Consider the following 26,302-nt stretch of genomic DNA (forward strand, 5'->3'; position numbering starts at 1 on the left):
TTCAAATTTCTTCTTCTCATTCTTCCTTTACCTCCTTTGCCGTTTTTCCCCCATGATTTTTTTTATTTTTCATCTAGAGAAAAAGAAGGGGAAGTGAGGAGGGATTTAACAAATTTTCAATACACTTATTTTATTATAAATATGAAGTTTGAAGATATTTTCTGAGCTTATAGCGATGACTTACCTTGGCTCTCTCTTCATTTAAAGGCAGGGAAAATGTACCTTATATTTATATCTTATATTATTATTATTATAAGAACTTTACATAGTGTTTTTTTTTGTGTGTGTAAGTTAGTGTAGAACACATGGAGAGAGAAAAAGAAGAGCGCGGCTTTTAATGGAGTTCCTAATAGTAACTCAAAGAAGCAGCATGAAATGATAATAAAAAAAATAAAAAGCTAATAAATATAATACTTCAAAAACAGCCCCCAGTTTTCTTTTGGAGTTTGAATGGATGGAAATATGTGAGGTGGAAGTCTAGAGAGAGAGAGTAGCACGCTGAAGAATAATAGAACTGTTTATTTGGTTTCTTTTCTAGTGTAATATAAGTGTGTCATGGGTCATGTTAGAATTGAGAGTTGAGTCCAGGCTTACTTTTGCATGTATTTTGAGTTATTGGAAACGAGTGTCTCTGCTCTCATTACTTTTCTCCTATCTCCTCCTTCCTTGTGCTATATCAACAACCAACAAAAACCTTTCTTCATTAGAATCTCCGAATCATCATCAACAACAGGAAAATAGGTTCCATAACCATCAGAATAGAAGGGTGGTGCATTCTGGAGCCAGGAGCTCCTATCACCCTTTGATGATGATCAATGATTCACCCTTTGAGTTGGAGTCAATCAAACAGGCCATGGATAAAATGCAAAGGTAAGCAAGGAGACCGGATGTTTCATTTCCTATTTTCCTCTCACGTATTTTGATTCTTTCATTTGCTATTTAAATTTTAGTTTTAATTGCTTTTTGTACAATATCTGAGTAATTAGTGATTCATCAAGGATTTTGAAGGATGATATCATCATCATCATCGTCTGCGACATAATATTTAAAGCACTTCTTAAGCTAGATGAGATGGATATTACTCTGACTTATTACTAGTAATAGTAGACTGAATGTTTATTATTTCTTGTTTAAACATGTCTATATTAGTCAATAGAACTCGCCACAGACTTGACAAAAACAAACATTCATTCCATGGGATTTTAAAACAACTTGAAAAATGTAGCTTAAATATCTAACAATTATGAACAAATTAAGACTCAAAGACCCACATCCTCACCATCCTGTCCTCTTGGCAGTTGCAGGGATCTACAGTTAATCAAAAATACATTTTATGTATTAATTTCCGGTTAGTTAAATACATACTCTGTGACCAAACCAGAGTGTATGAACAATTCTTTATTTATATTTGTTTCTTCACTTATCGCTTGTTTGTTGTTTTTAAATTATATTCTTTAAAAACAGTTTACACAATCTAATGTAATATAATCTGACGTCATTTCTTATCTACAAGTGGAACATATCTACATACCTAAATCATCTTAATCAGTGAAATAATTTTAGTGTCATAGAGATTACGAGCATTTAATTTGAGTTTGAACCTAAAACTCAGTTTCACTGGATTTAGGGTTATTTCTTGGTGTGTCTATTCTTGCCACATAACTATAAATTTTGGTCAGTAAAGTTGTCCAAGTGGTAAGCCAAAACATATTTTATCAATGTCGTAATCACGGTTTTTATCGGTGGCCTGATTGGAGTGACTATGGATGGATCACTATTAATTGGATGATAATCAATATTGGTTAAAAATGTATTGGGTCCCTGTTATTAAGGGTATGTACAAGCAGCTGTTTTCATTTTTGGTATAGTAATGACACAGGGGAACAATTAGGGGGTGGGATTTTGTACAAATTAATTGAAAATAATAATCAAATATAAAAACTATTCAATTTATAATTTGAAAAAAGATTTATTTAAAAAATATGCATCTCCAAGGATTTTTGTTCAATTTCGTTCTGACCCCATTTTTTATGGGAGTGCTCAAGAAAATGGTCAACATCATCATCATATTCTTTACAGATTTCAATGATTTCAATTTAACCATTTTTCAGACTAAAAGTGGAAATATATCTAGTTCAGAACAAGATACAGAATCAATAAAAACACTTTTACATAAGATTTATTAATCCTAATTTTAATTTGGGTATTGTTTTAAGAGTAAAAAATGTCCCGAATTACTATAACCCCAGATATTTCAGTATTCAGATGAGGGAGAGAAAAACTGAGGTCAGTTTTGGATTCTGCGCTCAAAGATAAATTCATTTTTCTGTCTTGAATTCATTTGTACAAAATGAGTGTTCCCCTGTATATTCCATGCAAATGACACTGTTGATAGACTTGAATTCCATAATTCGAATGAGTATGAAATATGTATGTAGTCTTTGTCACAAAAATTGCATAAAAAAATGTGGCAACTGCGTAAATGCCTACGCAATTGTTATTTGCATTATATTACTCAATTTGTTTACATTATCACTTTTGATTTTGTTATTTTAAATACTGTCCTTAAATTATAATTTGACTATGGATTAATGAGAATTATATAACTTGTGTAATGCGTCAAGTATCGAAAATGTTCTACATATATATATAAAATTGTACTAATCCCAATGTTGCTCTCTTTTTGTTTTTCAGAGGGAAGGCCTCACAAACTCAAATTAACGTACCAAAGACTCTCAATTTTCCTCCCTTACCTAAAAAGACATTTCTTCAAGTTTTAGCAGAGTCTTATGACAATCACAAACCAGGATTTGTGCAGATACATCATAGTCCCAGTGAACTCTCAAATTGGAATCTTCAAGTCTCCGGAAGGAGGAGTGATGTGGGGATCACAAATGAAATGTTGAAAAAAGAATGTAAGTCTATTTCGTATTTTTTAGTTGACATTTTTGAAAAATATCCAAATAAAAGCTCATTAGAACTTAAATTACGAATACTTCATTATCAAAACTTTACGATAACAAATTTAATGTAAGATTACTATTCAGGCGTTGTTATTACTAAAGAGATTTTTTTCCAAATAAATCCAGTTAAAAAAAATTATCCTTTATTCTAAGGAATGTATATTTTGAACTCTCTGATTAGATCCATTCATTTGCAGGACGTTTACTGGGTATGTCATAGAACCCATACTCTACAAATTTACTAAAGTCTATTAAATAAAAATTATATTTTTACTCTGAATTATTTTTTAAAGGATCATTTAATTAGTTGTTTCCAAGCAATGTTTTTAGATAAGAAATTTCCATTATTCTTGTTTTTCCTAAAACTCTATATTTTTTTTTAATAATTGGGGACCTATAAAACATTAATAACTGGAGCACCCTGACATCCTTCATTAACTCAATTTAAAGTTATAAAACAATTATTGGATCCCATCCCAGATTTTGCAGCGAGTTTGTGCATAAATATAAATATATATATATATAGTATGATTATTTATATAGAAAGAACATTATAGACAATTTGTAATATGTCTGAAAAAATGTGTCCGTATTTTTAGTCTTGATACGCTTAAAGAAATAATCGTTAGTCCGTCGTCTCCTTTAATGTTTACGTTGATTCAAAGATTCTGTTCATGAGGTGTTTGTATACTTAATATATAAATTCAATTAATTAAAATTTCCTACAATATACGAGTATGTATTCAAGTGATGATTTTTTTAGGGTTTTTTAAAAGTTGAAATAAGGATATATGTGGTACATTAGCATAAAAACAATCTTGAACAAATATCAAAAAAATGAAAATTTATTTATTTACTTTATATCTTATACCCACAGCCCAATATTTCATAGATGAGTATATTATTATATGCTACCTATTCAAATTTGTTGGATGACTAGAGATAGCTAAGAATTTTAACTAAAGTTTAGAACCTTTATTTGATTAAAGATACTTATATTGGTATCGATATGGTAGCTTTCAAATAAAATATTTCAGTATTATATTCTTTTACTGTGAAGATCCATTTTGGCAACTTCAAGTGCAACTTAATGCACCTCCAAAAAGAAAAAAAAATGTGTTGAGGACAATTTGTCGAAGAATACAAATATAATCCACAATCAATTTTGAGAAAAATCATTCCAGCTTGGTTTTGTGTTGACGGGTCACATGTTATTGGATTCGACAAAACGATGCTTGTATTTATTGGTTAGAGGGGGGTCAAGGTCATGGGTACTTGCTATTAATCTTTCAGGGGGAGGGTTAAATTGATAAAACTTTAAAGAGAAACATACTCGAAAACTCAGGATTTTATTTAATAAAAAACCAGATCTAAATTCCTCCCACAAACAAAAAGAAAACTCTTAAGGGACGTCAAATTTTATAAATAAGTGGGTCGTTTGAAAAAGTCTGAGAGATGTCACTACTTGTGTGTATCGAGGTTATGTTTAGTAAGTAGCATCTCTTGAAAGAACACATACCAACTTCAACCAAAACGATATATTCCTTTCTGTTTGGCATTCCTTTGAATCAAGGAATCGGCCGGAAAGATTATGGGGACTTCTTTTGGATTCGCAAAGAATAATCCTCATCTACTATCTGGAAAAGGGTAAAACTATTAGAGGTGCATATTGTTAAACGTTATTGGAAAAACGCAATCGATAGGACCACAAAAAAGTCCTTTTCGATCACAACAATGCACCAGCTCACACCTCTGCAGTTGTTGTCGAAAAAATAATAAAAATAGGGTTCGCACTCGAGATGCCTACGGGGCTGGCAATTTCCTGCACCTTCCCTCTTCTGTCATCCATAAACATATCATGGGTTTTATCCTTGATTTCAGAAGTAGTAACCTCAACAGGGTGTCTAGAACGGTCAGCGTCACTTGTGCCCATATGACCACTCCGAAAACTCTCAAACCACTTATAAACTGTATAAATCGAAGGTGCAGGGTCCCCATAATGTTTATCAAGCTTCATTTTAATCTCTTGATGCGTTTTGTCTTACATAAAGTAATGTTTAACCAACGCAGGAAATTATTATCTGTCCATTTTTTGAAAATCACTCCACATCCATGATTCAAAGGAATGCCAAACAGAAAGAAATAGACCAATCTGACTGATAATTGGTGTGTGGCCTTCCAAGAGATGCTACCAACTAAACATAACCTCGATAAGGCTCATGAGTACCATTTCTCGGACTTTGCATGGACTTTTCAAAACGACCCTCGTATGTAGCATATGCTGGCAATATTTACACATACCTCCTGTGACAGTTGAGCCAATGGGCATAGTTACACATAAATTTGTCACCGAATACATCCCTCTAACAAAATATGAATTACATTGTGTTAGTTTTTATAAAGATATGCCTATATGTAGTGTTGTGTTGGTCCTTATTTAAGAGTGAAGACTCTAGTCCCGTCCTGTATATTAGTACTAAAAACGAATAAAGTTTGGTCCTTGACGACGCCACTCAACTTTATTTATTCTTTTTATTTAGTTATAATATGACCAGTCATAAGGACCGGTCTTAATACTGGACTGGACCGAATAAAATAGAACCGACACAACACTACCTATTACTATATATATTTATATAACAATATATATCTGCATATGAAATTGAATACTCTCTATGTCTCTAGTATAACCGCAATTAAGAGATATATATAGTTAAAAAAACGTAAATAACAAATCAGAGTTGTAAATTTCTCAGGTTTCCACAATAAATAATGCCTTATTAAGTTTCTCTTCTCAAATACTTTTTGAAAAATTAAAGAATATTATAATGCTAAACCTTGATTTGATTCTACTAATTTCATTTCCTCAATTATTATTCTTTTTCAGCTCTATTTGAACTACGAAGTCAAATCTTTAACCCCGACTATTTCATCATTGAGAATGTGATTTCATGTATGTGTCTCTGCATGGACTCCTCGGGTGAATTATACACAAATGTGAGAAAGTTTTAAATGTTTTTAAGGTGAAGAAGTTTAACCTTCGTGGCTTTATTTTTGTAATTGGTCCACAAATTTTGATCTTCCCCTTCCTTCTTTTTCTTATTTTCAAAGCTCAAAAATGGAGGGATGACGTGGTGTATAAAATATGTTCTACACGTACGTAAAAATAACAGGCACCGTCAAATGAACTTTTTAATCATGACAATTTGAAGAATGTCGGAGAGGAGACAATCTTAGCTGTCATCAAGTTTTATTTGATCAGCTTTAAGGACATACACATAAATGTAACTCCTTATACATCAAGGATTTATAAATATCTATGTAATCCTACAGAAACCCCTGGCCAAACTTAAAGCTGCTCCCGAGCAAACCATCGCTGTTACTCTCCGTCTTTCATGATCACAAGCACAAGTCATTACTCTATACTTAAATGTTTCCTTCTCAAGAATTAAATAATAATTATAACAGCCATGGAAAATAAAATAGCCCGTTTCTATCACCAACTAGAAATAACCACTCCCGCTTTCTAGGACATATTTTATACACCTCTGTTGATACTTGTACATAAAGATACTCTAAGGAAAGGACCTACAAACATAACAATGGAAAAAATATCATCTTGAATTGTTATAAGTATTGATTATTTCACTGTGCTATGTACATCTGTGTTTTTTTTTCGTTACTCTTATAAATGGGATTATTGTAGGGTAAAATAACAGGGGGTTTTTTCTAACACTCTACAAAAGTCCCGTTTTTAATATTTTTTGATCAATGTTGGTATTCAGGTACATGTTTGTTATGTTTTCCATAGAGTCTTTTTAATTGTACACATCTACAAATTATGTATAGCTATACATACTTTACCGACTTTACTTGTATCCTCACCTTCTACCTACTTTTCTTACAGAGTGTAGAGTTTGCGCAACGGAATCCTGAATGTTTGTTCTACATCCCTTCTCCTAAGTATACTTCGGACCTGTATACTATTTCAAGTGTCAAACACTCAAATGCCTCGCACACATTTGCACTTGAATGGGGAGCCTCCTTCCTAGGAACCTATTTACCCAGCGAGTCCTTCAAGGATCAGCGGTTGCTCCCAAACAGCTTCAAATTCATGTTTGTTCCTGTGGCGTTTAAAGAGCTGATCTCTGTTATGGAGGTTGATCTAATACTCAAGTTATATAAAGTGAATAAAAGACTATTTGATTATTGTCCATCCATTCTGGCTCTGAGTCTCTCCAAGACAAAAAAGAAAAAGACTTGTTCCATAAGGGAAACTTTTCTCACGCGAAATCGGAAAAGCAGGAAAAAGTGTCGAAGGAAAAAGCGGAAATCATGTATTTTTGACTTAAAGGACTTGAGTCCCTCTGCAGCTAAAAGCAAATGTAATAGAAGATATAGACTTAAAGAGTGTGAAGTACTTCATACTCATGCACACTCCAATAGAAAAGAGTCCTATGTTCGAGAAGTGAAAAAAAGATGTCATTGTATTATTAAAAACCGACCGCGAACACAACGACCGCTCATGCTTCGTCTCATGAATTCCGATTTCTGTCAGGGAGCATAAAATAAAAACTAAATCTTGAAATATATTATTTATCAAATATAAAAAAAGTTATTTTCCATACATGCATTTGACTCTTTTATAGATAATTTTCAATGTCAAATCGAGGGTAAATCACTCAACTTTGAAGAAATAAATCAATTTTTATATTCAAGATTACATATAGTATATAGTACTTGGATACATTTGATTTTGTCTACTGTGCAAATATTTTCATCTATGATACTTTTAATCATTATTATTTTGCAAGCTTATAAAAGTATGTACTAGACGAGCAATTGATCTGTCGTAGATCAGGTATTGAATTCAGATTCCATGTACACAACTTCTGTATATGTACAGCATTATTACCCAAAAAGACCCGGTATTCAAGCCGGCTTTGGTTAATCTAACTTTTACAGATCGTCAAAAAGATCCGAGGGATTTTTTCGCATCTTAAAAGCTTATAATATTGCTGAAACAAATTGGGCTGAATCAATTATTATGGCTTTACTGAGTTGGTAATATGTATATATATATATATGTTGATAAAACTAATTCATTGCTTCAAAAATCCAGCCTTGTTAAATGACATTTTAAAAATAAGCGCGCGATATTTGTTTATTTAATCCCAACGCTTATAAATCTCTCGGTATAATGATCGTTTTCTACTTTTAACTCGATTAAAAATCTCCATTACATGATGGTCTAACCTTGTATTGCTATTAACCTTGCTACAAGGACATCTTGATTGTGTTGTCCAATGCAAGGGAGTTTTTGAGATGAATAAAGGACAGAATTGGATTCAGAGCTCTATTTGAATCCAACTTTTCGGTGTCCAAGTCAAGTTTGAGTCAGAATTCAGACATCGTTGTTACTTTTTCCTTAAACCATGACTAATTTCTGAGGATCCTATGTTTAGTAATCAATACTTTATTATATAGCTTTAACCTTCAAGCTGTTTGTTTTTATTAGTCACTCCTTTTTTAACACTTATAGAGTGATGGGCAACAAAAAGTGAACAATTAATTAATGTTAATTGTCTCATTAATTTAGGAAGGTTTAGTGATTATTTTTTTGACATTCTGGTTCAAACATCTTGTGTGGATCAAAAAGCTATAATATTCATGTCGTCATCATGAGTGAGACCCAAGCCATAAGGCAGCACATCTCAGATCTCCTAGATGTAGAAGTTGAGGTGGCGAGGATTATGGACATTGTGAAGTGCCCAGAAGCCTGATTTTCAAGGTTGCCAAGATGAAGAATCATTGAGGAAATCTTTCCAGAAAGAGCAGGATGTAAAGGAGACAATTTAAAGAGAGATCAAGAGTTTCTGTCTTGCTTGTAGAAGAAGATCAAAGAGGACCCTCCAAATCGATGAATTGCCTCACCAACGATTTCTCTGTGGCTACTAAGACCATCAAGAGGGCTGTGAAGAGAGACTTGGACCTCATACACGAGGACTTTACACCACCATCTGACAGAAGTCATGAAGGCCAGGTAACTCGAGAGTCCAAGTTTTGCTGCCCAACTCTGTAGTTGTATTTAATATGTATTTCAGCCGCAGGAACCAGAGGTCCCATCCTCCCCTCTCTCAGAAGCTTTATAATTATTAAACTTCATTGCCTTTAATTATTTTATGTATTTGTCAATATTTATCCTTCAGCTCCCACTTTTCAACTGATAACAGCACCAGTCTCGTCACACAGGAGGGTAGATAGTAGAGCAATACCCCCCTCCCCATTGAAAAAGCTATGTAATATCTAGGAATAGAAAATTTTTGTATAAATCCTCGTGAGTCTAAATCAAAAAGAAAAGTATGTTTTGGTAACTTTCATAGACGACATATCTGCTGAAAGAGATCAATATAAATACTCAATGATGTAAATCCGGTGTGTTTTTTAGCTGGACTGTTAAGTTATATTTGGTAATATAAAGATAGATTTTTATTTTCCGTAGTAGTTGTCATTATGATTTCATTCTTGAGGTGTGAACATCCTTTCCTAAATAGATTCAAATATATTCAAAACCTGTTTGAACGTTCTTTTGTGCTCATAAAAGACGGATTGTAACCCCGAGGATTTGTTGCAGAGTTTTAAACGTAAGTCCTTTTTGGACTTACTTAGAGTAGAATTGGGGATCCACATTGGAGTAATTCTAGCAAATGTCTTTGTTAAAATCATTTTATTCTTCCTCTCTTGTCAGAGATGATTGACGCTGATCTAATGAAACGTCATGAGCATTATTCTTTCTCTCCTCCAAAACATTCTTCAAATCGTCAGGGTTACCATGTTGATTTTCAGTTTCTTTTTTTTTAAATGCCCATTCCATAGTGTATTTTCATCTTTGTAAATACTATAGTGCTTCTGGCTCACTAATACCTTTGAATTTTTCAAAATAGGATGGAATAATGAAAAGAAACACTAATATAGTGATGGATAGCAACTTATTCGGGTTTTTTTAAAATGTATGCTCACGGGGATTTCGACGATTTTTACATACCTATCAATGTCCCTCCAGCAAGTAATGATAGATCTCAGAATCCCTAGTTCATGATTTTTCTTCCTCAGAAAATATTTGATGAATGTATTTATAATAGTATAATGAAAAACTTCAAGATATTATATTTAATTTGTTTTTAAATGTAATCTTGAATCAGATTCTATTTTATATTGGTCCGAACTTTAGGTAAAATACTCATACAAGACAAGTATTAGTCTAATTTTGGTTTTGGACATGGAACTCAAAGCTTAGATGTACTCAAATATTTACATCAAAAGGTCTGAACTGATCCAAATCTGAGAAAATGTGGATTCATCTTATCTTGACTACTTGAACGACATAAATAATTACATTTCCCTTAAAGATTAATATATAAGGAATAAAAAATTAATATTGTTTGTTTTTAATTTGACTCAGGAAAACAAATATAAACTCAACAATGCAATAAAATATACCTCAGTTAACAACATGAACAATCTTACAGATTCCCCAAACAATAACTTACTTTTGAGGGATAAAACTCTTTGAATGAATTCTTTCTATTTATAAATCTTAGCAACCTCAATTAACTTTCCATAGTCAGTTTCCCTTATCAATTATGAGGTATTCTAAAAATAAATACCACCTTAAATTCTGATAATTTTATACTTTTTTACCGGAGCTTAAAAATCTTTTGTTGGGCGCTTTTGTTAGGGAAAATATTTTGTTGAGGGTCATTACCACTGATAAAAATCCAGTGTAGAATGGGCATGTTTAAAAAAAAACAACCAAAAATCAACATGGTAACACTGACAATTTGAAGAATGTTTTGGTGGAGAGAAGGAATAATGCTCATGACGTTTCATTAAATCAGCTACATTCAGCTGTGACGAAGTAGATTTGGTAGAATTACTCCGATGTCAATCCCCAACACGGACTTAAAATTAATACTCCGCAACAAATCCTCAGGCTTAAGCTCCGTCTTTTATGTGCAAATCTCAAACAGGTTTTGAATATTATTGAATCTATGATGGAAAGGATATTCACTACTTAGTAATTAAATAATAATACTGCTAAGGGAAAAAATTATTCTTTAGACTTCCAATTCCAAAAAAACGGAAAGCTAAAAAATACAACGGATTTTCATCACTGAAAATTTCAGTTTTATTCTCCTTGCGCTCAACAAAAACCCTTTTCTCATTTAATGATTGAGTTTGTATGGGCAAACTATATTAAGGTCATGTTTTTTTGTTTCATAATTATTTCAAGTGTCTTATCGCCCTGTCCTTACTCTTCTACACATTCTAATTGAAAACCAATAAGTATTATGAGACACGTGTTACATAAGTAGCTGTAATACCCACTCGTATGTTATTATGAAATAAAAATATCAATGGAGTATAAGCGTTGTTTGCAAACAAAGTAGCAGAAATAAGCGCCCTCTTGTGGCAAAATACTACAACTCCGTGAATAATAATATTATTTATTATTAGATTTAGGGATGTTACTCACATAAAAATTCAAAAATTTATGTTACGTACTCAAGCTAGAGACTACCTTGCGAAATGTATTTTTGGTCATGCCCTCATGTATTTTTTCATGGAAATTCCAAAAAGAAAGTTAATAGAACAATTTAACAACTCTTATAGTCAAATCAATTTTAAGTTGAAGGTATGTTTAATAGTGTTATTTATATGCATTTTCTAAGATGGGCCTTATACATATATATAAGTTATTATTAAATATTAAGAATTTTTTAGCTGTCTCGTTTATTTTGAGGAGGGAATTGGTAATCTGAAGAATAATTATTTTATTTTCCTTATCTCATAAAAGAAGGAGCGTGTCGTTGTTTATTTCCTTTTCCCCCGTCCTCCCTTGTCACAGCTGATTGCAGCTGATCTCCTCCAAAACATTCCTCAAATTGACACGATTACTCTGCTGATTTTCGGTTACTTTTTTTTAATATACCCATTACACACACAATTTTCATCATTACCTATAAACGCCTGTGTGTGTCAAGGCCAGTTGGATACGTTCATAGGGTATCGATTAACTTTCTTACCTCTCATGTCCTTAGAATACAGATGAGGGATGGTTCAAATATATCCTTTTAACAACATATAAAATCACTAATAATGGAAGCATTAAATTCGATTTTAGGTGTTGTTCTGGTCCTGACTAAGGAGTTTGTCTGTCTCCTTTTCCCCTGATAATCAATATTCTTACCATCCCTTCAATTATTTCCTTCTGATCCTTAGAAAATGCATTTTTTTGGATGAGTGATTTACTATTTTTATAGCAAGTAGACCTTTTCACATTGGGCATATCAATGTCCACCACCTCCTGATCAGTTAGTCTACTGATTTCTAGTCTCCAGTACTTTTTAAAATCTTATAAAATTTATTCGTTCACTATATAAAGTTTTCAAAGTAGTACGTAATTCAAAATTACATACAAAATGTAGCATAACGAAAAACAGCATACATTTTACTTAAATAAATACCTGTATTATTAACCTTAATCGAATAATTTTTTGGAATAAATTAATAACTTTGGATTGACAGAAAAAATTATTTACATTTTGATTTTTTACGTTTAGTACGGAAAACATGAATTTATAATATTCAATTATATTATATATACTGCTAAGTAATTTTGCTTTGAACTATTTAGCCTTAAAACATTATGCCTTAAACTCTTTAGTTTCATGTCATTTGGCCTCAAGGATATTTCGCCTCAATATATAAATTTTTTTAAACAAAAATTCTAAAACTATTTTTTTAATATCAATTTTTTTGGAAAAAAGTTCCAAAATCAACAGTCGTTGACAAAAAAAATTCAAATAATACATTTTTTGGTAAAAAATTAACAACTATTCATAAAAAATTTAATTTTTTGTAAAAAAATTCGATTTTTTTTTTTTTTTTGATATATATATATTTTCTTTTTTTGAGTGGAGGGTAATGCCCTTCAGTCCGTCCCTGCAGACGTCCCTGTAGTATATATATAAAATAAACCTATTGTTATAAGTATTTAGGTAACGGTGTTGATAATTTTTGGAGCTAAGTCCTCCCAAATGATGAAAGCTAGCAACGTCCCGGTGATCACTGTAAACTAAATTGCGCCCTGCTGCCTGATAATTAAAAAACTTCAAAATAGGGAAGAATAAATAATTAATAAGTATATTCATCAATATATTCTTAATATTACTAAATTTTTCAGAATAAAAAATTATCAGGTTCTTGATAAAATAATCAAAAGAGCATTTCATCGATAATTGAGTAAATGGACCTGTATTAACAATTTTGGCAATAAAAGTTTTGCAACTAGAGTAGGATCGAGGGTGATGCCCTCAATTGATTGAATCTATGACCTTTAATAATATCAATATTTACATTTGCACACTTTCTCTACCTACAACATACTACTCATTTCTAAATTACTCATCATATCACTTCTCTATCCTTCAAATTAATACCTACATATATATATATATCTATGTTCATTTTAGCAAGTCATGAATATATCATTCAAAAATCAAAGTCTGTATCACTTTCAATTTTGTGCAAATAATTATTTTGATAACTTTTTGTATTTGTAGTTTGTAAACATCGAATAAACATCATGTCAAAGGAGGGAATTTCAAACATGTTTTCATCCGAGCATTGATTGATATAAGAGCCTGGGTTTTGATGCACTGACTGAATAAGAGAGAATGTTGATATAACTTTCATCATATGATTTTTTTACCTTTAGTTAGTGTTATTATAAAGATGAAATTTAAAAAATAACATAAGGCTGTGCGATTGGGCTGTACCTATGATTTTTTTAATGTTCTTTTAATTGGTAAGATGGATTTGCACTGATTATGTATGAGTAAACATTACAGTATCACAGCAAAACGCCTACAAGATTTCATTCATTTGACAACATTGTTATTTCTTAGATCAGCAATGACTGTACGGATTACAAAGTGAAAGACATATAGACAAAATTTGCTTTATTTGTATAAATAACAGAAACGTAAACCGCAGAAAATTAATTGAATCCATATCCTAATTTTTTTTGGAGACCAACGTTTCCACAAATACAAATCAGTTCACCTTCTCCCTAAGAATAAGATAGTGCCTTCAGGAAATTATACAATCGTTTAGAATCACCAAAGGATATTAATGACCTTATAGTGGCTTCAATTATTTATAATCAACGTAAAAGGTCTAGCTTCCTGAGGAAGATACTTAGGGCATTTATCACTTGAAGATGGTTCTCGGTGTGATATTCCATCTCGAGAATGCGTCGGAGGTGTCAAAACCGACGCAGACCAAATTGGTAGTCTTCAATCTTTAATTCTCTATTCTTGCTTAGGAATGAACAAGTTGTGTGCAACTTATAACTTATATATATATATATATTTTTTTTTTTTTTTGGCGGGGGGCTTCATTACATGTCCTCAAAGTGCTATATTTAATTATTTAAAAGACGAATTTCAGAGTAAAAACACAGATTTTGGATTTTTCAAAAAAAATTATCATTTTAAACCCTCGAAACAACTGTTAAGATCTGTTAAATTCAAAAATTCTATTCACAAAAAATAACTTTTTTGTAAAAAAAACTTCAATTATTAAATTTTTTTCGAAAAAATTTAGAAAATCCATAGGTATTAACATAAAATTGAAATTTTTGTAAAATAATTTCAAAAATTAAATTTTTGTAAAACAATTTCTAAATTTTAAATTCTTGGAAAAAATTTAAAAAATCCATAGCTATTAACATAAAATTGAAATTTTGGTAAAATAATTTCAAAAAATAAATTTTTGTCAAACAATTTCAAAAATTCAACTTTTGGAAAAAAATTTAAAAAATCAATAGCTAAACGCAAGATAATTGAATTTTTTTTTTTAAATTTAAATTTAAAATATTAAATTTTTGGAAAAAATTTAAAAAATCCATAGCTATTCATATAAATCAAATTTTTTGAAAAATTAAATCAAATTTTTTGAAAAACTAAATTAAATTTCAAATAAAAAAATCAAATATTAAATTTTCTAGTAAAAACCAACAATTCCTTACTTGTAGTGGGGCTACTTCTCCCAAACCTTCCCATGCGGACGGCCCTGGTAATATATAAGTATTTGCAATGACTTGCTTGTAAGATGAAAAAATATCTTTCATATCGTTTATATTGATCTTAATTAAACCGATGGGATTGTCTACTAAACTTATTGAACACTGTGTGTAATCATTGAATGTTTGCTTAATAAAACCAAAAGATTCAAATGTCCTTCAAGTTGTATGTAAAGTACGTTCTTGCATAATATAAAACAGTTGTAGATGTCCTATTCTGTTTGGTTTTAAGTAATGTGTAGAATCTTCAACAAATTTCTTGAATAAAATACATAATTAACTGACCAATGACTAGCAATATGAAAAGCGTAGATGTAGCAAGTGTATATATATCAATTGATGAACAGGTTTGAAATGTTATGCTTCAGCCCTGGGAGCCGATGAACGGGTTTTATTATTATGAGGATACATAATGTTGTAATGTAATGCAGTTACTATCTTATTGACGAACTGGTTTGATATTGGATTTTTTACTCTCCCAAAAAATGAGTTCAATTAACAAACAAAAAAGAAGGTTAATAAATGTATCTTGACGAAGAACATTGAAATCGAACTATGATATTTTATTGAGGTAACTGTAACTAAATAGTACGTACATATATAAACATGGAGTCGAACAACGTTTGATTACAAATGCATCATCCTAAAACGGAGAAAATTAAACAAATCTATTTATGTATTATGAAAAAAAAAATCCCCTCTGCATTTATTGATGTAATGCTATAAAACGTGCAATTTCGCATGACTTGCAATATTTGAGCTGCTCAGAGTCTGTGTAGGATAAACAATAGATAAGCAGTTTTGTTTCGTCTTTACAAAGTCAATTGAAGGGGTCTTTTGTGGAGGGGTAATTCAATATTCTATCAAGTCCTGGGAGGGGTTATCGATGAAGTCATTCTTCATTTCCTCTTCCGACTCTGCTATGCATTCACATTCATCCTTGGGACAATCCGTTGGATATCTTAGACACCGTCGATGGCAGTAGACATCTGTTCCCTCAACTCCCTCTAATTTGCCTATGGCCTTGCAACTTTTCCTAAAATTAACAAAAATATTTGAATTTGACTGTAAGAAATTGATTGCACATTGTAAGTGGCCTTACAAGCAAGAACAGCGAGATGGTGGACAATAGGGAGGATACTTGAGACAGTTCTGTTGGCACCATTTATCACTCTCTGGCCATGTGCGAAAGAGTCCATTGGCTATACAGACAATATGTTTGACTACTAAACGAGATTGCAGATGGCTCTGAATATAAATTCTGTTTAAATTTTCTATCGTGTTAGATGGTAGATCAAGGCTACTGTCAAAGATTTGTATGTCTGCACAGTTGACAAATGTTTCTTGAGGACCACAGCCAACAGCTCCAGTTCCATTTCCACAGTCTCCCCATGTGTTACCTAATAATTAACTGGATTATTGATTTTTTTTTCTTCAGTCTAAGATCTGTTCACGTGGTACCTGCATTGTAGGTCCATTGAAGAACGCACTGATGACAAGTCAAATCTTCTGGTAGTATCAAGTCCAAATGGAAAGTAATTTCCTTGGTTGTGTTGGGTGGAATTGGAAAAATGGTTTCGTTGGGCTTGGATAGAAAACTAAGAGGATTCTTATCAAAACACTCTTGAGTCGCAATTTCTTTGTCGGATTCCATAGGACAGAGCTTGAATTCGAAGATACCTTGATGATTTGTGGTGAGCTCCACCTCTACAGGAAGAATCGTTCCGCTCTTGTATCGTTTTGTAATTACTCCATTACCGTACGTCCCTCCTTTTTCATGATCTCGTGGTTGAGGATCCGCGTAATTATCCCCACACACACCACATTTCCCGCCGTTTTGTTCAAATTGAACTAAATATGTTGAATAGGAAGTCAATTCCTATAATTTGTAATCAGTTTCTTGGTTTTATTACCTGTTACACCCCCACAATAATTTTCGTTATCATTGTAATTTATAGGATTTATAAAACCAAATCTCCACATGGAGTTCCTCGAAGGGGGATCCATGAGACGTCCATGGCTCTCAGCTTCTTGACTCTAGTGGTGTATAAAGACATAAATTCGGTTACTATTAGTGTTAACACCTGAAGGGATACAAAGTGATTGTCACTTACAAGGAAGGAAATTAAAAGCAGACAGATGAGGAACATCATCACTCACGGCACACTGAGGCTCATTTCTCGTGTGGATATCTTTTTATATACTCACAATATGAATATTGTATACTTCAAGGAAAGGAGAGAAATTGTCTTCGTAATGGTTGAGACATAAAAAAACAAAAAAACATTAGTCTTATTATCTTATTCTATAGCCCGATCCTTGGGATTTTTTTATTCGTGTCCTACTTTTTGAAGGGGAGGGATGATATTACGAGGAGGGTGAAAATAGAGGTTTTCCTTCTTTGTAAAGTGGTTTTTAAAATGGTATGTAAATATATTTATTGTCCTTTTGGAAATTTATTACGCAGTGAAAAGATACATATTTTTTGGTCTGTCTCAAGATAATATCCCATATTATTAAGCAGACATAAATGATGACATTCCTGACATATTTACATGTACCTACATGATCATAGATACAACAGCCAAATAAAAGCTTAAAATTAAAACATATCCAGCCATAACTATAAGTTATTTTTGTCATGTACATATTTAATGTGTAAAGATTTGTAAAGTATATTTTATTTTCGTGTAATAAGAGGCGTTAATCCTGGATTCCTTTCTCCAGAGCCGTTCGCAGGGGAGGGATTGTAGCCCCCTCTAAATAAAAAATTAATATTTTTTTTTTTTTTAATTCCTATTTTTTCCAAAAATTTTAATTTTTGAAATTTGTTTCCAAATAATTTAATTCTTTGTAAATAGCTTTGGATATTTGAATTTTTTTTTTTTTTTTTAATTTAATATTTGAAATTTAATTATCGATTTTTTTTTTCTAAAATTTTAATTTTTATAATTTTGTTTCCAAAAAATATAATTTTTTGTGAAAAGCTATGGATTTCTTATATTTTGTTTAAAAAGTTGCAATATTATAAATTTTTATCCAAAATTTTTAACATTTCAATTTTTTTTCCAAAAAATAGCTTTTCTGTGAATAGCTATGGATTTTTGAAATTTTTCTCTACGAAATTTAATATATGAATTTTGGCAAATAGCTATGGATTTTAAATTTTTTTTCAAAAAATTTTTTTTTTCCAAAGATAATCCAAAAACCTAGCCTCCCCTCCCCCAAAAAAATGCCCCTGCATTCCTTAACATGGTATATGTTATTATGTCTTATAACGTTTTTAAGAAGAAAAATAATCCAAGCATTTTTGTAATATAAATTATGGTGTACAACTCATTATTAAGTTCAAGTTGAAGGGAAATAATTTAAGGTTTTTAACCCTCTATTAAAAGTATATGTAATATATATTTTATTCTACGAGACTGACCAGGTCTACTACTTATGATACTCAAACAAATTACAATCTATTCAAGGCCCCTTTTTTGGTTTTAAAATAGACATTAAATCAATGGCTCTTCCCATACCGGATCTACAACTCCAATGTATCTATGTATCTAGAAGAATAAGTTCCATAAAAAAGGGGAAGAAAAAAAACACGGCATAGAATCCCTTGAACTCTTCCGCGTGTGCCGCAGATTCATGTACGAGTATACTATGTATGCGTGTAACATTAATAATTTCATTCTCAAGAATAAGAAGAATTCTTCATATTACCTGATTCATTAATTAACAAACTCTTCTCGTGTTCAGAGCCCTTTCAAAAATGATGGCATATCTGCAAGTAATAGTTTAACATTAATAAATTCCATCGTAAGACTACTTTATAATTATTGACTTATTTAATAGATCTTTTTTGTGGTGGTTGGAACCTTGATCCTTAGCACAAACGCCCAATTCCCTGGAAACGGCTTTGGATTCAATGAAATCATTGACAACTCCTTCAAACCAACGACAACTCCAGTTCCCATTCTTAATTTCCTTGATCGGCAGAATCCTGATGGCAGCTATACCTACGGCTATGAAAATGGGGATGGAACATATAAAGTTGAGACTAGGTAAGTTACGTCATCATTTGCATAATTGTCTTTGTTGCATCATTTTTGAAATAGAGAGGGAGGAATGTTGACGGTGGGTGATGCAGAAATTATTAATACTACAGCGCCATTGATCATATGCTTTGCATCATGAATATTTACAATTTCATGGGTGTCCGCAGGGGAGGGATGTAGGGGCTGTAGTCTTCCTCTCTAAATTCAGGATTTTTTTATGCTTACTAGAAAACTTAATATTCAAAAAAAAAAAAAATATTTAACTAATTTTTTTTTAAATTAGATTTTTTGTGATATGCCCTGAATTTTTGAAATAAAAATTTAATTTTTCGAGAATAGCTATAAATTAATGAAAATTTTTGTAAATAGCTATAGATTTTTGAAATTTTTCTAAAAAAAATTTAGTATTTGAAACTTACTTTTATTTAATTTTTTGTGAATAGCTGTAGATTATTCAAATTATTTTCCAAAAGATTGTAATGTTTGGATTTTTTTTTTCAAAAAAAGTTCCAAAAATCAGGCATCCCTACAAAATATAATCATAAGGACGCCACTAAATATTATAATGGTTTAACAACATTTATTTCTCTTTTAAATGAATACAACAATAACATTATTTTTTTCAAGGTCTAATTCTTGACTGTTTTTTTTGTTTTTTTGTCGTGGTCAGAGTCGTCTCAATTCCTTCACAAAAAAGGTGTACATATAAATGAATTGCCCCAGGAAAGGGAAGGGTACATCAACCAACTGTTAGTTCATAAAAAAGTCATTAAATCCCATTAATTATGTTTGATATTCCTTTAAAAACCTAACAAAGCCTTTAAAGATAACAGTTATTAGAACCTCGTAACAACGACCAAAGAATTTAGAAATAAGCATATCAAAAGCGTAGGTGCTTTTTTTTATAAATTGAAAAGGTATAGCAAAACGATCTGTGCTTCCTCCTTGGTTAACCTTGAGAATGAATCTTCTTTAATAATTCTTAAACTATTATTATTTTTTTAACTCCAGGCATCCAACTGGAGAAGTCGAAGGCAAATACGGATATATAGACAGCAATGGAGAACTCAGAGAAGTGGAGTATGGAGCCTCTCCCGACAGGGGATTTCAACCAAGGATCAATGGTGTGAACGTTGCCCCACCCGCCCCTGCTCCTGCACCAGCTCCACCCAAGCAAAAGGAAAGCTTTGTTCCTAATCTCCGTCAAAATGTGGCCAAGAAGCCATCAGGGCGAAGAGTTGGTGTTGTCAAGAGACGTCGTCCTAACGTATCACCTTCATCCGCTTTTATTGCTCCAGTGTTCTCTCCTGTGGCTCGTCCTTTCCCATCCCCTCCTTCTCCCCCCACAACTAGATCACAAAGGCCCGGTTTTCCAGTTGAGGAATCCAGGAGTTCAGCCAGTTTTGTCCCCTTCAATTCCAAACAATTGTTAGCCTTAAACCCTATTCTAAGACTTCATCCCGCTCAAAACATCAATTTGAATGATGGGTCATACACTTTGGAATATAGTGGGAAGTGAGATTCGGTTTGAAGGGATAAATTGTACTACACAAATCAAATTGTTATTCATCAAAATTATAATATATTTTTGTAGTTTAGTTATTTTATAAATATGTATTATATAATCTATGTATTCTGTATTTGTGGTGCATGGTTCAGACGTCTGTGTGCATGCAAGGGTCATATGACTTTGAATCAAAGCTATTTTCCATGAGGTTTTTACATTTATATGTTATTTTTAAAATATATATATAAACATTGAAAATAAAAGTTATAAAAAAAAATATTTTTGTAACGATTCATCATGATTAGACATAAAGGTTTCGATATAATAAACGTTAGTAGTTCAATTCCACATTCATATAACTATTATAGCCTATAGCCATTTGCAAATACAAGTCATGGTACGTCAATCACTCTAGAACGAAGTTGTATGTATGTATCTACCTATGTATATAGAGAGTAAATAGTTACAATCTATCATGGAGGCCATTTATTCCGTCTTTCAATGTAACAAGTTCATCAAATTGCCAGTACCTACATTCACATAGTTATTATGACACTCTAGGGAATTTTTTAATTTACACAAGCAGAGTTGGAAAGAATATGACTGTGCAATATTTTATTTTTAGCTGGCAATTTGATCATTTTTTTTATTTTCCAAAGATGTTAAAAATATTATTTCATTCTTGAAGAGAAAACATCTACAAGGGCACAGGATTATATATACATATTTTTTTTTTTTTTGTTTGGAAGGGTTTGATTTTTCAAATAAGAACTTTTTTCAAAAAATTAATTTCGAATACTAAATTTTGTTAAAAAACTTCTTCCAAAGTCCATAGTTATTTATAGAACATTAATTTTTTGTGGAAAAAATTCATAAATCCATAGCTATTCACAAGAAAATTAAGCTTTTTTGAAAAAAAAATTCATATATTAAATCTTTTGAAACAAATTTATAAAATCTTCAACTGTTCACAAAAAAATTAATTTTTTATGAAAAAAATTTCAAATATTAAAATTTAAAAAAAAAATTTTTTTTTTTTTATTTATTTTAAAACAATCCATCGCTATTCACAGTTTTTTTGAAAAAAAAATTAAAAACTATGATTTTTGTCTAAAAGTTTCACATATTAAAAATTTCTAAAACAAATTTCAAAAATCCACAAATATTCACAAAAATTTAACTTTTTACAAAGTCTGAAGCTATTCATAGAAAATTAATTTTTTCGGAAAAAAAAATTCATATATTACATTATTTGTAACAAATTTATAAAATTCTCAACTGTTCACAAAAAATTACTTTTTTTCGAAAAAAATTTCAAATTTTTAAATTTTTGTTGTTAAAAAAATTATTATTATTCATTTATTTATTTTAAACAGATCCATCTCTATTCACAGTTTTTTTGAAAAAAAAATGAAAAAAGTTTTACATTTAAAAATTTTTTAAAACAAATTTCAAAAATTACAAATATTCACAAAAAAATAACTTTTTTGGAAAAAATATTTCAAACATTAGATTTTTTCAAAAAAAAAATTAAAAAATCCATAACTATTGACAGTAAATTAAGTTTTTTTGAAAAAAAAATGAAAATTGAGAGTAATTCACAAAAAAAAATTATATTTTAAATTTCAAATATTAAATTTTTGCAAAAAAAAAAAAAAAAAGATAGTAAGAAGCAAATATTTATTCATTTGAAGGAAGGTGCTCCAATCCCTTCAGTCCCAAGATCCAAATCTGAGTAGAGTCAAAAGTCCAAGTTTAAAAGAACCCTGCAGACGCCCATGAAGTATAAAGTATAATTACGAATGAATATACTCATGAATTACGGAGTGTAACCCTTAAAATATTGTAGGGTTATAAGCGTAAATCCTTGATGGACTCGGGAGAATATAAATGTCTTTTCTATGTCTTTATACAGAGCAAGGGGCGTCCTAGTCATTGTGTTAATTTCCTTCTTCTCATAGATGATTGCAGCTAATTTAATAAAACCTCATGACAGCTAATCTACTCGTCTCCAAAACATCCTTCAATTTGTGAGGGTTACCATGTCATTTTTTGATTATTTTTTCAACATAGCGGCAAGTCATACTTTCTACAACTTTAACTACAAAATGGATGTTATTATGTTACAATTCATTCCTACATTCATGTTTTCCTGTTCATTTGTAACAGCCCCTATGTATTCCAACGAATACAATTGAATAATTACTATTATTAACCTTTAATTACATACATACTAATAAGTAATTAATTATGATGAATATTTGAAGCACAGGGTGATGATCAAATGAATGAATTTAAAAAGGAATTCATTCATCAAAATTACATTGAATCCAAATATATTTGATGGATGAGTTTCAAATTTATATGTATTGTTGGCACTTGTTTTTCGGATACAATCATAATAATAAATGTACATATCTTATCTTTGGAGTACAATGGTGGATGACAGAGCAAGATTTGCGAATGGGTGGCAATATACACAAACATATACCTATGTACAGTGTACACAACAATGCAATGTTAAAAAACCATAATTGCATGGATATATTATTATTACTCATCCAAGTAATACACCTGCTTCATATTACCTTAATTGTTTGAGAGCCGTGGAAAAAAAATAAAATATCCACGAGTCATTTTTTAAGATCCCAAGATCCAAATCTTTAAATTTTCAGTATACTGAGTAGAGTCAAAAGTCCAAGTTTAAAAGAATATAGCTCAAAGTTGCGCTGCTTACTTGATTGCATATTTACTTGGGACATATAAAAAAATGACCTACAACAGAATTGAACATCACTCAACCCCTCTACGATAGTGGGTGAAGAAAACGTGGCATAAATATAGGTTTACTTCTATTTAGCAGAACGTTAGTCCGCTCAAAAAATTCTGAGCGTACTCAATCTCAGTTAGCTCTCGCACCCACACTATTAAATATGTGCGGCGTTTATTTTTTAACTCGATTAGGAGTATTTAAATTTGACAAACTCTTTATGATTGCAATTAATTTCCGAAATTTTTTTTTTTGTTAAAATAATTTATTTATATTACACAATACACACAGTGTAAATAATGAATACACATAAAGATAAAAGTGGATCATATAAATAAAAAGCAACTGGGCAACTACATTTAAAAAAACAACATAAATGAGCATTATAGTTCATATTTAATGTCCTGAAGTAAAATAACCTGATATAATATTCCTAAAAGAAATTCTAAACATCAGCTAAGGTTAAGAAAAAACGACGATCCTTCTTATTATTGACTTGATGAGATTAAAATATTGCACGGACCTGGAAGGAACAAATTGATGATATTTTCGGCCCATGCCCACGACGAAGATGATGACAGAGGGATTTTGATAGAAAGTGCTGAATATCGAGCTGCTGAGCTTATCATTATAGCTCTTATTTCTTTCACATGTAATGGAGAGTCAATAGTTAATTTTTTAGCAATCAATTATTTAATATTTAATAAAGCAAACTCCACGGCTTTGTGAACAGGAGAAGTATTTTTATTTCACTTATAAGCTCAAAATAATATATTTGCCTATATTAATTTAGAATAAATATCTTCCGTCACACAAACGTTGAATTGGATAAAATATTTGACTACTCTCAAAACTGGGCAATCAGCAAAAGCGTGTAGGGTAGAGTTGAACATAAAACTGCAGTTTTTGCACGGATAAAAGATTTGATATTGTCAGTGGAAATTTGAAATTGTGGCGTAAATTTGAAATTGATCGGAGAATTCTTCGTTCCAGTGAAGGAGGAAGATCGAGTAGTACCATATATTTATCTGACACAGACTTCAATTCCACCGATGAATTTTGGCAAAAGCTCATTTTTAAAAACCATGGTTTTGAAGGAGTAAAATATTTAAGAGACCTCTCAAGAGGAAGACGGAATCTCACACCCCAAATGATAGATTCCTAGCTTAAGACATGATAACTTAAAATTTTATGATGGAGAACAGTCTTTTCTAATAAAAACGGATCCCCAAACTTATTAACAAAAGGCATTTTAGTCCTATTTTCGTGAATTATATCAATTGAGAACCTTAAACCATGCATCTTCTTGCATCATTGTAGATTATGCTTGAGAAGGAATGGAGGTAGCTCTGTATAATACAGGAGAAACAATTCTCAAAATTGTATAAATCAATGCGTTTTTGGTGAGATAAATGACACCATTTTTGGATCTGTTTGTTGACCATCATATTTAATTGTACCCAATTACCTTTTGATACCCCATTGTTTGTCCATTCGATACCTAAGATGTTCACCTTCTACAAGCTTCGATTATGTTGAACTATCCAGCTTCCAAGATCCAAGGGGAAGGATGGCGGGTTTCGTTGGATTCATTTCTAATCCAGAGTTGACCTTAAATTTGTTTAAAAAAGTCAAAAGAACTTTGATCCTATACTGAAGTTGAATTTCCGAATTGTCTTCAATCATTAAAGTTACATCATCGGCATATAGGTCAATTAGATTTGGAGTCCCACAAAAAGAGACACATAATCCCAAATACTTTTTCGAAATGGGCCTTGTTAGTTCATCGATGGCAGATATAAATAGCAAGGGGGGACTGGACAACCTTGTCTACAGCTCTTTCTTAATAAAATGGGTTCACTCATTTTACCATCCAACGAAATTATAGAAGAGCCGTTAGCGAGTAAAGCTCTGATAGGATTAAAAAACGTTTGGGGAGATACCTTTTAACAGATCTCACAATGTGGCAGTGACGTAATGAGTCAAATGCTTTGCAAAAATCAATTGCAATCAATGCACCAAACTTGCCACTCCAATTAAGAGATTCAAGAGCTGTAGCTCTATTTCGTGAAATATCCGTAATTTTTCTATTTCTCAGAAAACCTTTTTCTTCATCTTTAATGTTTTGGTTTAAAATGGGTTCAATTTGCTAAGCTAAAACACCAGACAATATTCTGTAAGCTTAATTTAAAACTGTGATGGGCCTCCAGTGATTGAAATCAGTGCCATCGCCTTTTTTAGGTATAAGAGCTGTCCTTCCCTTTGTAAGAGAAAGGTGCATTTTTCCAGACATCTCCATGGATTTTCCTACTTTTAAAAGGTATGGCGCAATTTCTTCAGGCGCGAGAGAGAAAATTTGCCTACAAAGGGCATCCGGACCCGATGCTTTGGATCCTTGAAATCATTCCTTATATAATTTACGATGTTTGCCTTTTTAAATAATTCAACCTTTGAGGGTCTCCTTTTCTTCAGGAAATTGAGTATCTCTCCCCTAAAATCTCCGAGAACCTTTTATGGAAATATTGCAATACTTCAGAAGGCTCATCGATTGTTCTATCGTTAACAACCATTTTTTGTATTGTAATGGCTGTATGATTATGTTTGTGAGGTAATTATTTGGTTCTAAGAATGGGATCGGTTTCGTGATCTACTTTTCTTCTCATTTCAGTTTCAGTAATGTCAAAGATTCTGTATACCAAATCTATGTTGTATTAAAAAAAAATGGAGGAGCTATTTAAAACTTTTTCAAGACTCTTTTGGAACCTATTTGCTCTCTTTTTGTTAGATCTAATACATTTTTGCACTGTTTTAACAGCAATATGAGACAATAATTTATAAACACATCAAGAAGGCAGAAAACTA

At 31.4% G+C, this 26,302-nt stretch overlaps 3 protein-coding genes across 3 annotated transcripts; 2 read left to right on the top strand and 1 right to left on the bottom strand.

Moving 5' to 3' along the window:
* The first annotated feature begins 322 nt into the window (after window positions 1–322).
* LOC121118491 (uncharacterized) lies at window positions 323–7,590 on the top strand. Its single transcript, XM_040713072.2, has 4 exons — window positions 323–870; window positions 2,695–2,915; window positions 5,851–5,960; window positions 6,871–7,590. The coding sequence occupies exons 1-4, from the start codon at window positions 563–565 to the stop codon at window positions 7,528–7,530; spliced, it is 1,299 nt and encodes a 432-aa protein (XP_040569006.1). The 5' UTR covers window positions 323–562; the 3' UTR covers window positions 7,531–7,590.
* Window positions 7,591–15,653: 8,063 nt separating this feature from the next.
* On the bottom strand, window positions 15,654–17,377 carry LOC121117817 (uncharacterized). The gene is made up of 5 exons (XM_040712318.2): window positions 17,226–17,377; window positions 17,025–17,148; window positions 16,573–16,962; window positions 16,214–16,511; window positions 15,654–16,147 (listed from the first exon to the last, which is right to left on the bottom strand). The coding sequence occupies exons 1-5, from the start codon at window positions 17,262–17,264 to the stop codon at window positions 15,964–15,966; spliced, it is 1,035 nt and encodes a 344-aa protein (XP_040568252.1). The 5' UTR covers window positions 17,265–17,377; the 3' UTR covers window positions 15,654–15,963.
* Window positions 17,378–18,743: 1,366 nt separating this feature from the next.
* On the top strand, window positions 18,744–21,013 carry LOC121117818 (uncharacterized). The gene is made up of 3 exons (XM_040712319.2): window positions 18,744–18,895; window positions 18,961–19,169; window positions 20,175–21,013. The coding sequence occupies exons 1-3, from the start codon at window positions 18,878–18,880 to the stop codon at window positions 20,680–20,682; spliced, it is 735 nt and encodes a 244-aa protein (XP_040568253.1). The 5' UTR covers window positions 18,744–18,877; the 3' UTR covers window positions 20,683–21,013.
* Window positions 21,014–26,302: the final 5,289 nt, after the last annotated feature.

The sequence above is a fragment of the Lepeophtheirus salmonis genome, chromosome 5 (assembly GCF_016086655.4).
Source record: "Lepeophtheirus salmonis chromosome 5, UVic_Lsal_1.4, whole genome shotgun sequence".
Lineage (NCBI taxonomy): Eukaryota > Metazoa > Arthropoda > Copepoda > Siphonostomatoida > Caligidae > Lepeophtheirus > Lepeophtheirus salmonis.